The sequence below is a fragment of the Molothrus ater genome, chromosome 2 (genome assembly GCF_012460135.2).
Source record: "Molothrus ater isolate BHLD 08-10-18 breed brown headed cowbird chromosome 2, BPBGC_Mater_1.1, whole genome shotgun sequence".
Taxonomy (NCBI): domain Eukaryota; kingdom Metazoa; phylum Chordata; class Aves; order Passeriformes; family Icteridae; genus Molothrus; species Molothrus ater.
The window spans coordinates 87788662-87801485 of record NC_050479.2 but is presented as its reverse complement, the minus strand read 5'-3'; the positions used below and the strand labels follow the sequence as shown (position 1 = coordinate 87801485).

Genomic DNA, 12824 nt, shown 5'->3' with positions numbered 1-12824 from the left:
CTCTCTTCTTTTAACTTTGCATAATTAACAGAGGTCATCAGAAAACTCAGCAACACACAACTGCAAAGAAAGCTCTTGAGAGCTAGCAAACTGAGCAGTTTATTTAGGAGGGTTTTGCTTTTCCAAAATAGGTAGTTAAAGTTGTTTCAACTGTGTTTTAATACATACAGACAACTTTTGTTTCTCAGGACAGAGAAAGTTTTTAAATTTTCTATTAGATGCTTTCTTTAGTCGTAGATCATGATGAATTTGTTTTGCTCCTGCTCCCTAATTCTGTTTCATCTATAAGTACTGAAGTAGAAATGGATTAACACAAGTTATGCTTTGCATGTCAAGCATGAGTACATTTCTGTTCTCTGCCACATACTGGCTCAAATCATCTTATCACTTCTGCAATGTGCCACAACCACATTTTCAAAAGCTTTTGTTATATATAGTTGCTTTTTCTCATCAGCATATTCAGCAAATCTGATTTTGGGCCCTCAAAAAATTAAGCACAATTTCCTAAGATTGCTGCCAACACTGAATAATGCTAAAAATACTGTTCCTCTGTACTTTCTACATATATATGTGATCCAGCTGAGAGTTCACCATTGCCTGACAGTGAAGCCATGGTGAAAGACTTTATTTACACAATTTTGCTGAAAAAAGGATAAAATTGGCAGACTAAATATACCCCTGACACTGCGGCAAATCACAAAGCAATGAATTTAAATGGGGTTTCGATGTTTTCAACAAGAATAGAATTGAAGTCCTGGGGCTTTTTTTTAAACTTAATTTACTTTGATTTTCCACTTTTTTGTTGCTTTGTCTGTGAGGAAAAAAGCAAGCATTATGTAAGATTTCAAAGATATTATTTTAAATCTCACATATCTCTTTAAAGTTATGAGGAGGGTGTTAACATTTTTAACTCTAACTTAATCAGTCTCAACTCGTTATGGGCCTTAGGAGCTTCTCTCATTGCGCATTTCACATAACCAATTTTGTTTTACCTGCATGTCTTGACGAGTGACAAAGCCTTTGCCTTCCAGATCACAAATCTGAAAGAACTCTTGTGCTTTTCCCAGCACAGTTAGTTCTGGGTCTTGTTCTCCAGTCCTGCTCCTCTCTGCATCTCCTGGTTGCACAGGACTGGTGTAGTCTCCTCTTATTCTGTCCATGGTTACAGTCTCAGCTCAGAATATCCTGGGATGCTGTTATCCCATTTACCCATAAATTTTGATCTGAAACCTGTGCATGGAAAAAAGTAAGGAAAAAATCAAATCAGACCCTCTTAATGATGCTTTCCACAATCTCTTAGCAACCATTTCTTTAATTAGGCACCAAAGCTTAGAAGAGGAAAAAGCTTTTTGAAGACACCCTTGATGGGCTTCACAAAAGACATTGCAAATGGGATGATGAACAAGGAAGGGGGAGTCTGAGGGAAGGAGAAGACAAAACTAGCTCTGAAATGGAATCTCAAAGCAAAATCAGCCAGTTTGACAAGAAACAAGGACAATCGATCAACATGAACAAGAAAACACAAGAAATACAGATAAAGGCAAGAGTAATTTAAAGTCACTACAACTTGACTTCATATATTTGTCTTGAATTTGTAGTTCTTATCTAAGTAGGTCTGCCTAAAGTAGACACAAATTTGTCTGAAAAATCTTAACAGAACAAAGAATTTTTTAAGGCATTTGACTAATATAAGAGAATATAGCCTGATTCTTATCCAGTATGACTGGTACTCTGGAACAACTCCACAAAGGCCAGTGAAAATTGTTTAAATATGGGACTTATGTTGTCTGCAGAGCAAAGACGTCAGCACTGCATGGATGTGAAGGTAGAATATGAGGAAACAAGACCTTAGGCTTGTCTACGCAGCTTCTTAAAGTGAAAAGGCTCTGATCACATAGAGCAACTCAGCCTGTTTTACTCTATGCTGAAGTTCAAACCTGGCACTCTTGGAAACACAGCATCTTCTAAGATGTGTTCATCTTCACAGAACTCACACAGCTTCCCATGACAAAGTGATTTCTCTGATAGCCATGGGCCAGGCAGCTGGACTTCCCATATTGCATGTAAGTGTAAATTTACTGCAAATAGGCCAAATAGACCTCAAACCAAACTAAACTTTTGGTGAGCAAATCACTCAGCCCCTCTGAAACCATGTGAAAAAATCTGCAAACATAGGTAATTTTTCTTTCCCTCCCTCCTCTCTTTTATCACTCCAGTCATCCCAAGACTCATGTTCAAGTACTTTCCAGAATTGAAATAACTTTGGCTATATGGCCAAAGAACCTGTCAGAATCTTCCTAAGCAGTGTTACAAGAAGGAGAAGAAAAAACACTCGGCGAGAAAGCCAAGAGATGTCTAAACCACCCAGTATCATGCCACCTTAGGAAACTCCTCCCTCAGAATGGATCTTCTTTGAATTTTAATGTACAGCTGTCAGCAGTGCCTTATAAGCCCCAAGACCTCTCTGCTGGAGCAAGCCACACTCCACACCCCAAGAGGCACCAAAGCCTGCCAGAGCAGCCGTGCCAGCAGCCCTGGGTAATGAACAAGGCTAGAAAATGCTGTCATGGGGAATTCTGGTCACACATACAAGGGGCTTTTGCCTATTACAGCTCCCTGAACAGCTGTAATCTCTTTCTCCTGTGAGGAAAACTTCTAGCTCAGAAAGTCTGACCAACATTCAGTAGCTGGGAAGATACACAAAGGAAAAGATTGCTCCATAATTGCCCTGTTTCTTAAATCCTTCCATGACGTTTCCAACAGTCTTAAAAACAGTATATGAGCCAGACGAATCTTTGCTCTCACTGTATATAGCCACCCACAAGTGGACCAGATGGAAAGCCACAATCAAACTACACTGGTGTATTAGTCTGGATAAAATTCTCCCTTCATACTGCTTTTACACACCTGAACCTCCATTATTTCAATACAGCTCACTCCTGGCTGACACCAGTGTAAGAGGTAACAAACCAGACCATCAGCTTCAGCTTAGCAATAATACTAACTTAAAAATATGTGTAAAAACACCAAAAATCAATGGGACAAGTACAGCTTGCAGACAGTCTTGACAAGATCTGACCCAGACTCAAAATGTTTTTGGGGTTTTGTTAAAATTTTTTATTTCAACAATTTCCAGAAGGCCACAACTTCAGGAACAGGCCAAGCTAATCAAGACAGTAAGTGCTGCTAGTGCCTGCCTCTGCACAGTCTATCAGACTTCCTTAGGAAAAAAGAAAAACTATGCAAGGAATAAATAGCCCATTGTAAGTGAAAACAGAAATCCAAAACCAGATTAAAAATGGTGGAACAAAAGGCACTATATACACTTCAATGAAGTTGTTTGCAGTTAGCAAACAGTACAATTCAGCAAACATCACCATGCTTTCTAAATACTTCCATACACAAAATGAAATTACATGCATCATGAGAGCCTCACCTTCTTATAAGTTGCCCCACCTTTTATACACATCATAAAAACTTGCCACACAGCGTCTTCAATACAGCAGAAAATTAAATTAGAGCATCTGCAAAAATTCTTAATCCTTATGGCATCTTCTAAAGCTGATCGAGTTCATCATAATTCCTACAGTGTCCTGATACTTTGCAAGTGCTGGTAATAACATGAAAGATTAAAACTGCAATTTGTCCCACATTACTGAATCAGCACTCAGTAATTACCTCAAAGCCGGTTTCAAATAACATAGGTAGTTCCATTCACTCATCCTTCTCCTTTAGAAAATGAATGGCTTACAAAATCAATTCCATTAAGACCTTTGATTTCCATTCTTTTAGCTACAAACACACTTCACTATGCAAAATAGGTCATATCATGACCTGATGCAAACAAGCATAGCTCCAAATACTAAACAAGGATGTGTGATTTACAAGGTTTCTGTCCGCTAATCATGAGGGAAATTTTGGACGGATCTGCAAAAGGGAGGTCACTGTTAATATTCCAAAAGGTATTTCCATCATTTCCAGTCAGGTCTACTGCAAATCACCAAACTCTAGAAGTGCAGAGCAATGCTGAGCCACAGATTTCACAAGTCACGATGCGTGACAACCCCGTTCTCCCTAACTGTGATAGTTAAAAACATAGAGAGCTCTTTTGCCTCATATCTCTTCTGGTTTTAGGTTTCAGTGAAATATTTTTCTTAGCATGTGTCTACTGGTTTTCTGCAGCACACTTCAAAATATATCATCAGCTGAAAAATACTGTAAGCTTATTTAATACCAAGGTCACCTTGGATTTATCCAAAACACTGTTATGAGAGAGAACACACGTCTTGCAAACACTACAAAATAAAAAATAGATTGCATACTTTCTCTACAAGAAATATTTATTTACTACAATCAAATGTTAAAATAACCCCCAGCTGCAGTGTAGCATGCCTGACACATGAACAGAGACCTCTTCAGAAATAACTTATTGTCAGTTATCAGAGTTAGTTATACAGCATTGTGCTGAAAAGCTCCTAAAGCTAAAATGCATCACCACAAGAAAGTCATTCTGTTCCCAACTGCTCTGCCCTGCTTTTGAACAAGTATTCATCCAGTTAGACAGTGAAATCTGTTGTAGAATCCTTTCAATTTCAACTGGAAAGTTAAAGTTTATTTAATTTAATTAAGCCCAAGTGGCCCATCAAGGAAGAATCAAAAAGCAGGACCTACAGAGAATGACAGAGGAATGGGACTGCTAAGACCAAAGAGAGCACAATAACCAAGCTCAAGTACATAGAAGTTTTCTAGGTAAAGGATTGGAGAAAAATGCTCCCTATGCACATAATACAATCCACAAGAAGCAAACATGTCAGACAAGCCAGACATGAAAACCCGCCCAAGGATAAAGAAGGTGGAGCACTGAACCCGTGGCTGCAAAGGCAGTGCAGTTCTGCCATCACGGAAGAACAGCCCAAACACAAATCTGCAAACAATGGCAGAGGAGATCACTCTTGAGAAAGATGACTAGATCAGTGGACTTCAGTGTTACCTCTAGCCATTTAAAAGAACATTTTATGACCATCCAATGTAAAAATTCAGGTCCCACACTTAAAACAACTAGCAGAGATACAAAGTTGTGTGCTCAAGAAAAAAACTGGTTTTTCTCAATTATGACTATGACAATTAACCTTTAGCTCTCATGGAAGCATTATAAAGCTTGGCCTAACCATATGGACACTTAGACACAACTGGATGAAAAAAAAGGAGACATTGATTCTTCCAGTTTTGGCTTTTCAAGTACAAACGTGCAAGTCAGAAAATCTTGTGATGAAATGTATCATCAAAGCCTCTTCCACACAGCCTGAATTCACTTCTCTCATGATGTACATGATCTCTCATGACTCTTCATCTTAGGACATTTTACACCATGGAGTGGGTGTGAGGAGTTTAACACTGGAGGGAAGGATCTGGGGCAGGCTGCAGTTCCTGTGAGGGACCACAAGAAGAAAGTCCGAAAGGAACACGTCATGAAAATAATTTCAGGGAAGTAGCAAAGGCGAGACAAAAGAAGCTTCCTATATCCACTGGCCTGTAAAAGGAAAAACTAAGTTATGTAGAAATTCCTGTAGTGTAAGTAGATTTGTGTGGGAGAACCAAATTCTGTTTAGAATCAGTCTTGACAGACTGTTTAGATTCAGTCTTAACAGAAACTCTCCAGCCAGACCTGATTAGCTTTGAAAGATTAAAGGAACCACTAGGATCACCTACTTTGCTATCTCCAAGCTTAAAGCTTCATTTATACGACCACAAGGCTTTAAAAATTCCTTACAATTTATTTCAAGGTAAGGGAGCTCAGCAGAAGTCAACAAGGAAAAAGACCTGGGAGAAGATATTGTGTGTTGTACATACACCAAAGTCATATAAATGGAATTTCTATTTTTCAGAAGATTATTGGTTAAGAAAAACAAACAAACAAAACAAACAAACAAACAAAACCCCACCTTAAATCTAAAGAAGAAGGATAAAAATCCAGATTGAATATCTGAAGCAGTGCCTCAACAATATTAACTGTGAAACAGGAGAAAACCAGAAAATATGCTTGAAGTGATTAAGCATTAAGGATTCCAAACAGACAGCCAAAGACTTTGGACAGAGCCAACTTACTCCCAGCTTGGCATTTGTCCCTAGATGAATCCACAAATACACATGTTGGGGAAAGAAACAAACTATATCAATTCTGTGCACTATGATGCAGAATTCCAACTCTTGACTAATGAACCTATCTTCATTAAACTTTTATTTTCAACATTTGCATCCAAGCAACTAGTTTTCACTGGGCTTGTAAGTAAATCTTCTTCTCCCAAAGGCCAGCTTCCCCAGAGGAAGAGGAAGACAAAAGATCTGCCTGGATTCTTGCTGGCTTCTATGGAAGTAGTAAATAAAACTATCCATGTATTAAAATTCAGATGCCATAGGTAAGCAGGCATATTCATTTATTTACCATCCTGCTCTTCAATATGAAAACACTAATGAAAAACAACTAACAGGATATTTATTGCCTAAATCTTAGCAGTTCTTAAGGGTCCATACTAAAAAGGCAGGATTAAGTTAAAATGGACTTGTTAAGTGCTGCTAGGATCCCTGAGAAGTAAAGCTACTCAAGGTAATGGTTTTAGCAGAAATACATCTTTTCCTCTTGCTTCATTGCTTTGGATGCTTCTTTTTAATGCATTTAAGAAGTCAAAAGCTAAGAGCTGCCTGAAAATGCAAACTTCTTATGGAGGGACACTGAATTTAGGGGCAGCCATCATCATGGAAATCACTTGCAGAATAATCACAAGATCATGAGAACTGAGAGCACCCTGCCTCTAGTCTGTGCAGGCCTAAGGACCCCTTGTCTCCTCTCCCTCCTTTTGCTCTTTCCACCTCATTCCAGAAAACTGGTTCCAAGAAGAACTCCCCACCTCTTGCTCCTCACCTGCCTGCTGGTTGCATGAACCTTGTATCTTCAGAAACTGCTGACCTGAGCAGGATGGTGGTACCAGTGTGCATGAGGATCTGAGTGGGTGTTTTCCTCACTAAGTCTGTCTTTATCTCTCTAAATTACCAATAAATCCTTACTGCATACAAATACAGCTTGGCCAGTTACCTGTTTTGGGCTAAAACTATGGCTAACATCTGTGGCTGCAGCATGAGGATTTATAAATGTCTGCTGGTAAACTGGACAGACATCAACACTTTCAGAACTTGCATGAGAACTATTCCAGAACTATGTAGAACTATTCTACCATTATTTTGACTTATTTCTAAAACATCGATTCGTTAATTCATGGATGTAAAAACTATTGTTAAGAAGGAGTATCTTACAACATATGCAACACATCCCAAACGTAGTTAAGTCAAAACTGGGCTGAGTCCATCTGACTGCAAAGAATCACAGAATCACTTATGTTGTAAAAAGCCTCTAAGCACAATTTATTGTGCTGCATTGTTCCAAGTACTGAAATTAAATGTGATTAACTATATTGATAACAGCATTATATTAGTAAGTGGAGTAACATGACGTTCTGGCAGGAGATATTGCCAGTTAACATGAGCTGTTCCATTTGTAGACAAATTATTTGCACTGAAGTAAAGATCTGGAAAAAGTTTAAGTTAAATAGTATATATCCTTTTAAATTGTTTTATCTTTCAGGTTTTCTAATGACTCACTGCTAAATCAAGTTACTTTCAGCTGGTGAAATCAGGTTGACAAGACCATCTTTAAAGTACACCATTTTCACAAAAAAACCCTTGAAATATTCTGCCTCCTCCAAAAGCCCTTGCTAAAAATGTAACGTCTGAAAAAAAATCAAACCCTTTATCTGCCTGAAAGCCAACAACAATTTGGCTTGAAGTCTAAAATACACTCTCTATTTCCAGTTTTTCAAGGAATGTTACATCTTTAACTTAAGTCAAATGATTTTGAGACGCAAATTAAATATTCTCTTAAAGTAAGAATCATTTTTCATGGAAAAAAGGTTCGTATAAAATTTCAGTCTACTCTGCCATGGACCTTAAAGGACCCAAGTCAATGCAGATTCCACTAGATGACAGAGAGACATATTCCAAGTGTTTTCTTAGTTATTTGGCACTCAGTTTGAAGCTGGGTTGGCACAAATTATTGTCTTAAAAACTTTCAGAATTTCTAAAACTACAAACTTGCTCTTGGAAAATACCTTCACTTGAGTCAGTGGGACAGGTTTTATGGGGCAAGAGCATGTCAGTAAGGCACAAGAATATTTAGATTGCTAGTCCACTGGTTTTCCACTGCAAAAAGTAATGGTAAAATATGATACTAAAAGACTCATATTTTCCTATATGCAGAACAAGATAACCTTCATGCTATCTGCTCCACACAGCTCACTTCCAAGGCCTTGGGAACACATAAACAAATCCACTTATCTATGTTTGATTAGGAGGCTTGGTGTACTTCATCCTGTTCAGTTCTACAAAAAAAGTCTTGCTATGCAAACAACTGAAAATGCATCATTACAGATTCTTAATTGGATTTTAATTCACTACTGGTTTTGAATAGAGATACAACCTCCCCTTTCTCTGTGATCCAATTATTCAGAAAGTTATCTTTACAATTGGGCAGGATCCTTAACTTCATTTATGCTGCTCTACAGCTAATGGAAGCTCCCTAGCAAGACCCTTCACTTTCCTTGACACACCCTCTGTGAGACTAAAGAATGAGATAGGGCCAAAAATCTTTAAACTCAGTTTCAATCAGACACAGACATCCTGGTCTGCTTCTGCATGGATTAGGTCATGAACAGTGGAATCAATTATGTTTTTACATCAGGTTTAACTTGAACTGACTACATCTGTATTTTTCAACATGAGAAATAAAACCCTATAGATGTGTTACTCTCAACTTACATGTTGGGACAATATGTTCATATATATTTAGACTGCAAATTAGCAAAGAGTGGAGAGGGAATCAGGAAAGACCACTATACTCTTTACTCCTCCATTTACCCACCATTTACCCATCTAAAAATGATGATAGGATATCATTTGTCAATGAACAGAAAAGGGAGAAAAAAAGAGACCTGTTAGAAGCAGCACATTCATCCTGTGGTCTGAAGAAACCACAAACAAAGCTTGTAGAGTGGTGCTCTTTAGTGCATTTATTTCTGCTAATTGTTTACTGTTACCTTCTAGTCTGCCACAAGATAAGAGGAAAGGGTGGTGGTGGGGGCAGAAATAGTTCACAAAGAACCAAACATACCTCATTCATTATAGCAGCAGTGAAACTTAAGTATCTAAGAGCTGGCAGACCAGGAGACTGTAAAGTATTACTGCCCTGAATCTCATTTGCTACTTAACCCATTCACAGAAATGTATCTTCCTTTTTGTAATTCAGACTCTGTCTTTTGATTTCTTTTCTCAATTTCATGGAAGATGAGAATCTAGTTTAGAGAAGACCAACATTTAATTTTCACTTTGGGTGTAATGGTTCCCTTTTCATCTATGCAATCACTGAAGCTCAAATATGGGGACCAGAGTTCTTAGAACAACCCACAGAATGCCAATACATTTTTGCCCATACATCAGAACAATTTACTTATTCTAAAAAGAAAAGTGAAACTAAGCTGAAAACTACTGTTGAAAACCACAAAAATGCAACTAAGAAAACAGAAGACCACATTAAATTAGCCAACGTGTTCTAGAGGGATTTTACCATTCTCCCAATTGTGACACTACCCACATTTCACTACATGCAGTAATAATCTGTTCTACTGGTGTACATTAAGAAATCTATTATCCTGCTAGCAGCACGTTTCTTTCATAACTGTCATTTACAGCCATCATAAACCTTCAGTGTCAAGAAAGACAGAAAATTAAATCAGAGATCACCTAAGTGCTACAGCAGAGTAAGAGTGACACCAAACTATTGCAGGGGTACACAGGAATCATTTCTACAACCACCATGAACAGCACTCCTTTCCTCTTCACCAAGCACTTGGTGGGCCTGAGGGCAGCCACCAGCCACAAACTCAATCATCTTCTCTATCTGCAGGGAAGCGAGAACCAGCGGGGCAGCTCCTCAGGCGGCCAGGCCATCCAGGGATTTCTCTCTGACGGCGTCGGCACGAAGCCACACGAGGCACGGCGGGAGTGCCAGCACAACCCCTGCCCGCCGCCGGTCCTTTCGGGCAGCCCCTTTGGGCAGCATTCCGGGTGTGGCAGAGTCGCGGCAGAGGCAGCCCCGGCACGGAGCTGTCGCTCCCCACGCCAGCCCTGGCCCCATCGCCGTGCGGGCGTTCGCGCCGCAGCCGGCGCTGCGGGGGCTGCACCAGGGGCTGCTGGCGGCCGCTTCCAGCCACCTTCCTGCCGCCCTCGTGCCTGGCACCGAGCGGAGGGAGGGCCCAGGGCAGCCCCCCGCCCCGCCACCCTGCCGGGCCGCCGCTCCCCTCGGGGCCGGAGCGCGTTTGGTGCCAAGTGCCGGCCCCGCCGGGCCCCGTGCCCGCGGACAGCGCAGGAAGCGCGGCTTGCGACACAGCGGGGCTCGCTGGGGACACCGGGGCTCTCTGCAGGGCGCGGCGGAGCGGCGGCCGCGGGTGCCTCCCCGCCGGGAGAGCGGTCCGGCCGGGCTCGAAGCGGCCGTGCCTGCCCCGGCTCCTCCGGGCCGCCATGCGGCCCCCACTCACCTGCTGCAGGCGCCGGCCCCGCGGGCTGGCCCGGCCGACGCTCCCCGGGCTGGAAGCGAGACCGCGGAAAGGCTGAAACCACTTTCCTAACTTTGTTTTGAGCACGGGTGACATAATCGGGCGAGGCGGGCTGTGCCCCAGGGGCGGGCCGGCCGGCCTGGCCGCTCTCCCTCCCTACCTGCAGCCGGAGCCCGGTTGCCCCGCCCGGTCTCACCTCACCTCGGGCGGGAGCGACTCGCCCTCGGCGAGATCAGAGAGCCAGGGGAAGGCGAGGGGGGTGAGCCTTCCCTGGTCTCTCTTGCAGCCAGGACTGCGTGCGTGATGGTTTTCCAGGCTAAGGGTACGGGAAACCTAAGCGGGTCAGGGCAGGAGGGTTTGGAAGGGCACCGGAACGTTCATCCACAGCAAGGTCCTCAGGCAGTGACCAGTCCAAATGGATCTGCTAGGATCTTCCCACCTTGTCATCTCAAACTCTTCAAGTTCCATTTGCAGAAGGTGGCAGCGAGAGACAGAATTGGTTCACATTTGATTCAAAGATTTCACTTAGCCCAAAGTAAATTTTGAAAAACACCCACTTCTGGGATCATATTTTCCAAGTAGTCCCAAAAGAAGAGAAAAAACTTTGACATAATTCCCATCGCTGTAAGGTCTCCCAAGTGCAGAAGAGCTTCTAGGGCACAGTGTCCAAAGAAGGCTTCACCTCCGTCTTCTTGATCAGATGGTTTGGTTGCAGACACATGTGTGACATCAAACTGCACTGGTCTGTTCTGATGTCCCTATCCACACTGTCCTCGGGTTCAACAACCATCCCAAGGTAAAGTGGCTTCATGCACCCCAGGCACTCCTTTTCACACTGTTAAAGCCCTCCTACTTGCCTTTCCAATCCATCTTTCCTGAACAGCCTGAAACCCTTCAGGCTTATCTCCCTAAAGTAAGCTACAATCCCAGAGCTCTGGTAAACTGCAAATCTTGCAGTACAAGGGGGTATGCGAGGAAGACCAGCAGGTAGTCTGCCAAATACAGACACATACATAAGCCTGATAAAACTACTTACAAAGCACTACAAGCAATCATTTAATACAGTTATTGAACATTGAGTTGATGATGTGCTTTTAACGAGGATGGGTTCTGCAAAGGGAAGTATTAGTTCGCTCATTACAATGATTGACTGTAGGCTCGAGCAAGGCAAGCCTGACTGTGGATTTACCATGCAGTAAAGTGCTACTTGACAGTTACTGCTCACATCCATGCTCTGCGAAAAAGGTAAATATTTGAAATTTGCTTACCACAGCAGCTACCTTGTATGTACTGTGGGTAAAAACAGGCACACAGGTACTTATCATGAAATCATCAGCCTGCTAAATACTGTAATACTCTGCACATGCTGATTTGACTCAGCCTATCTTTTCTATTTAACCTTTTGCTAAGAGAGTAAAACAGTGGGTAAAAAACAGAATTGCCTTTCTTTTAAAGGTGTGGACAATCTTACAAGACTTTTTCAGAGAAATGAAGGCACACTATCAGCCACAAAGTACAAGACATAATTCAAAAGCTTGTGAAGAAACTGAAGACAGCATATAGAAAGTTTCAGAACAGCAGAGAATTTGTGACATGCATGGGGAGAAAAGCTCACTGAAATAGCATTTGCAAACTTAGTGGTAACTTTTGTGGATTAAGACTCCAGGAAATATATCTTAAAATTGAAGACTGCTTAGGTATCTTGTTGCAACCAGTCATTCCATTTTCTTCCTTACCATTCAGTATGAGGCAGTTTAGACTTTTTAGTTTCTGTAAGAAAATTGTTGGGCCTACTAAGCAATAGTAGAAGAGCTGGTCAATGAAATTTTCTAGGTCTTGTCTGGACAGCTAATGCTGTTCTTATATATATCTGTGAATACTTTGGAGTATAGCCTTAGAAAGCCAGCTAGAAATGGTCTATTGCTCTCTGATTTTATTCTCTCTCATAGCAAAAAGTTATGGATTATGTTGCACTTGTGTACTGCTGTGATTTCTTTCAGCAGTTTCATATACCTTCATATGCATTCCATTCCCTAGCTGGTAGAGACAAAGACCCTGATGGTCTTGAGCAGCCACAATTTGTTCTTCATGAACAGCCAGAATCAAATCCATTAGCATATCTCTCTCCTGAAATAAGTGGATTGAAAAGCAGTAAACTCATGTACT

At 41.4% G+C, this 12824-nt stretch overlaps 1 protein-coding gene across 1 annotated transcript in view; it reads right to left on the bottom strand.

The window, feature by feature from the left end:
• The window catches only part of CRACR2A (calcium release activated channel regulator 2A), a 50865-nt gene extending 49675 nt beyond the window's left edge, over window positions 1–1190 (bottom strand). The window contains exon 1 of the mRNA XM_036393783.2: window positions 993–1190. Coding sequence (XP_036249676.1) covers window positions 993–1160 — 168 coding nt within the window. The 5' untranslated portion in view covers window positions 1161–1190. The remainder of the gene's footprint in view (window positions 1–992) is intronic.
• Window positions 1191–12824: the final 11634 nt, after the last annotated feature.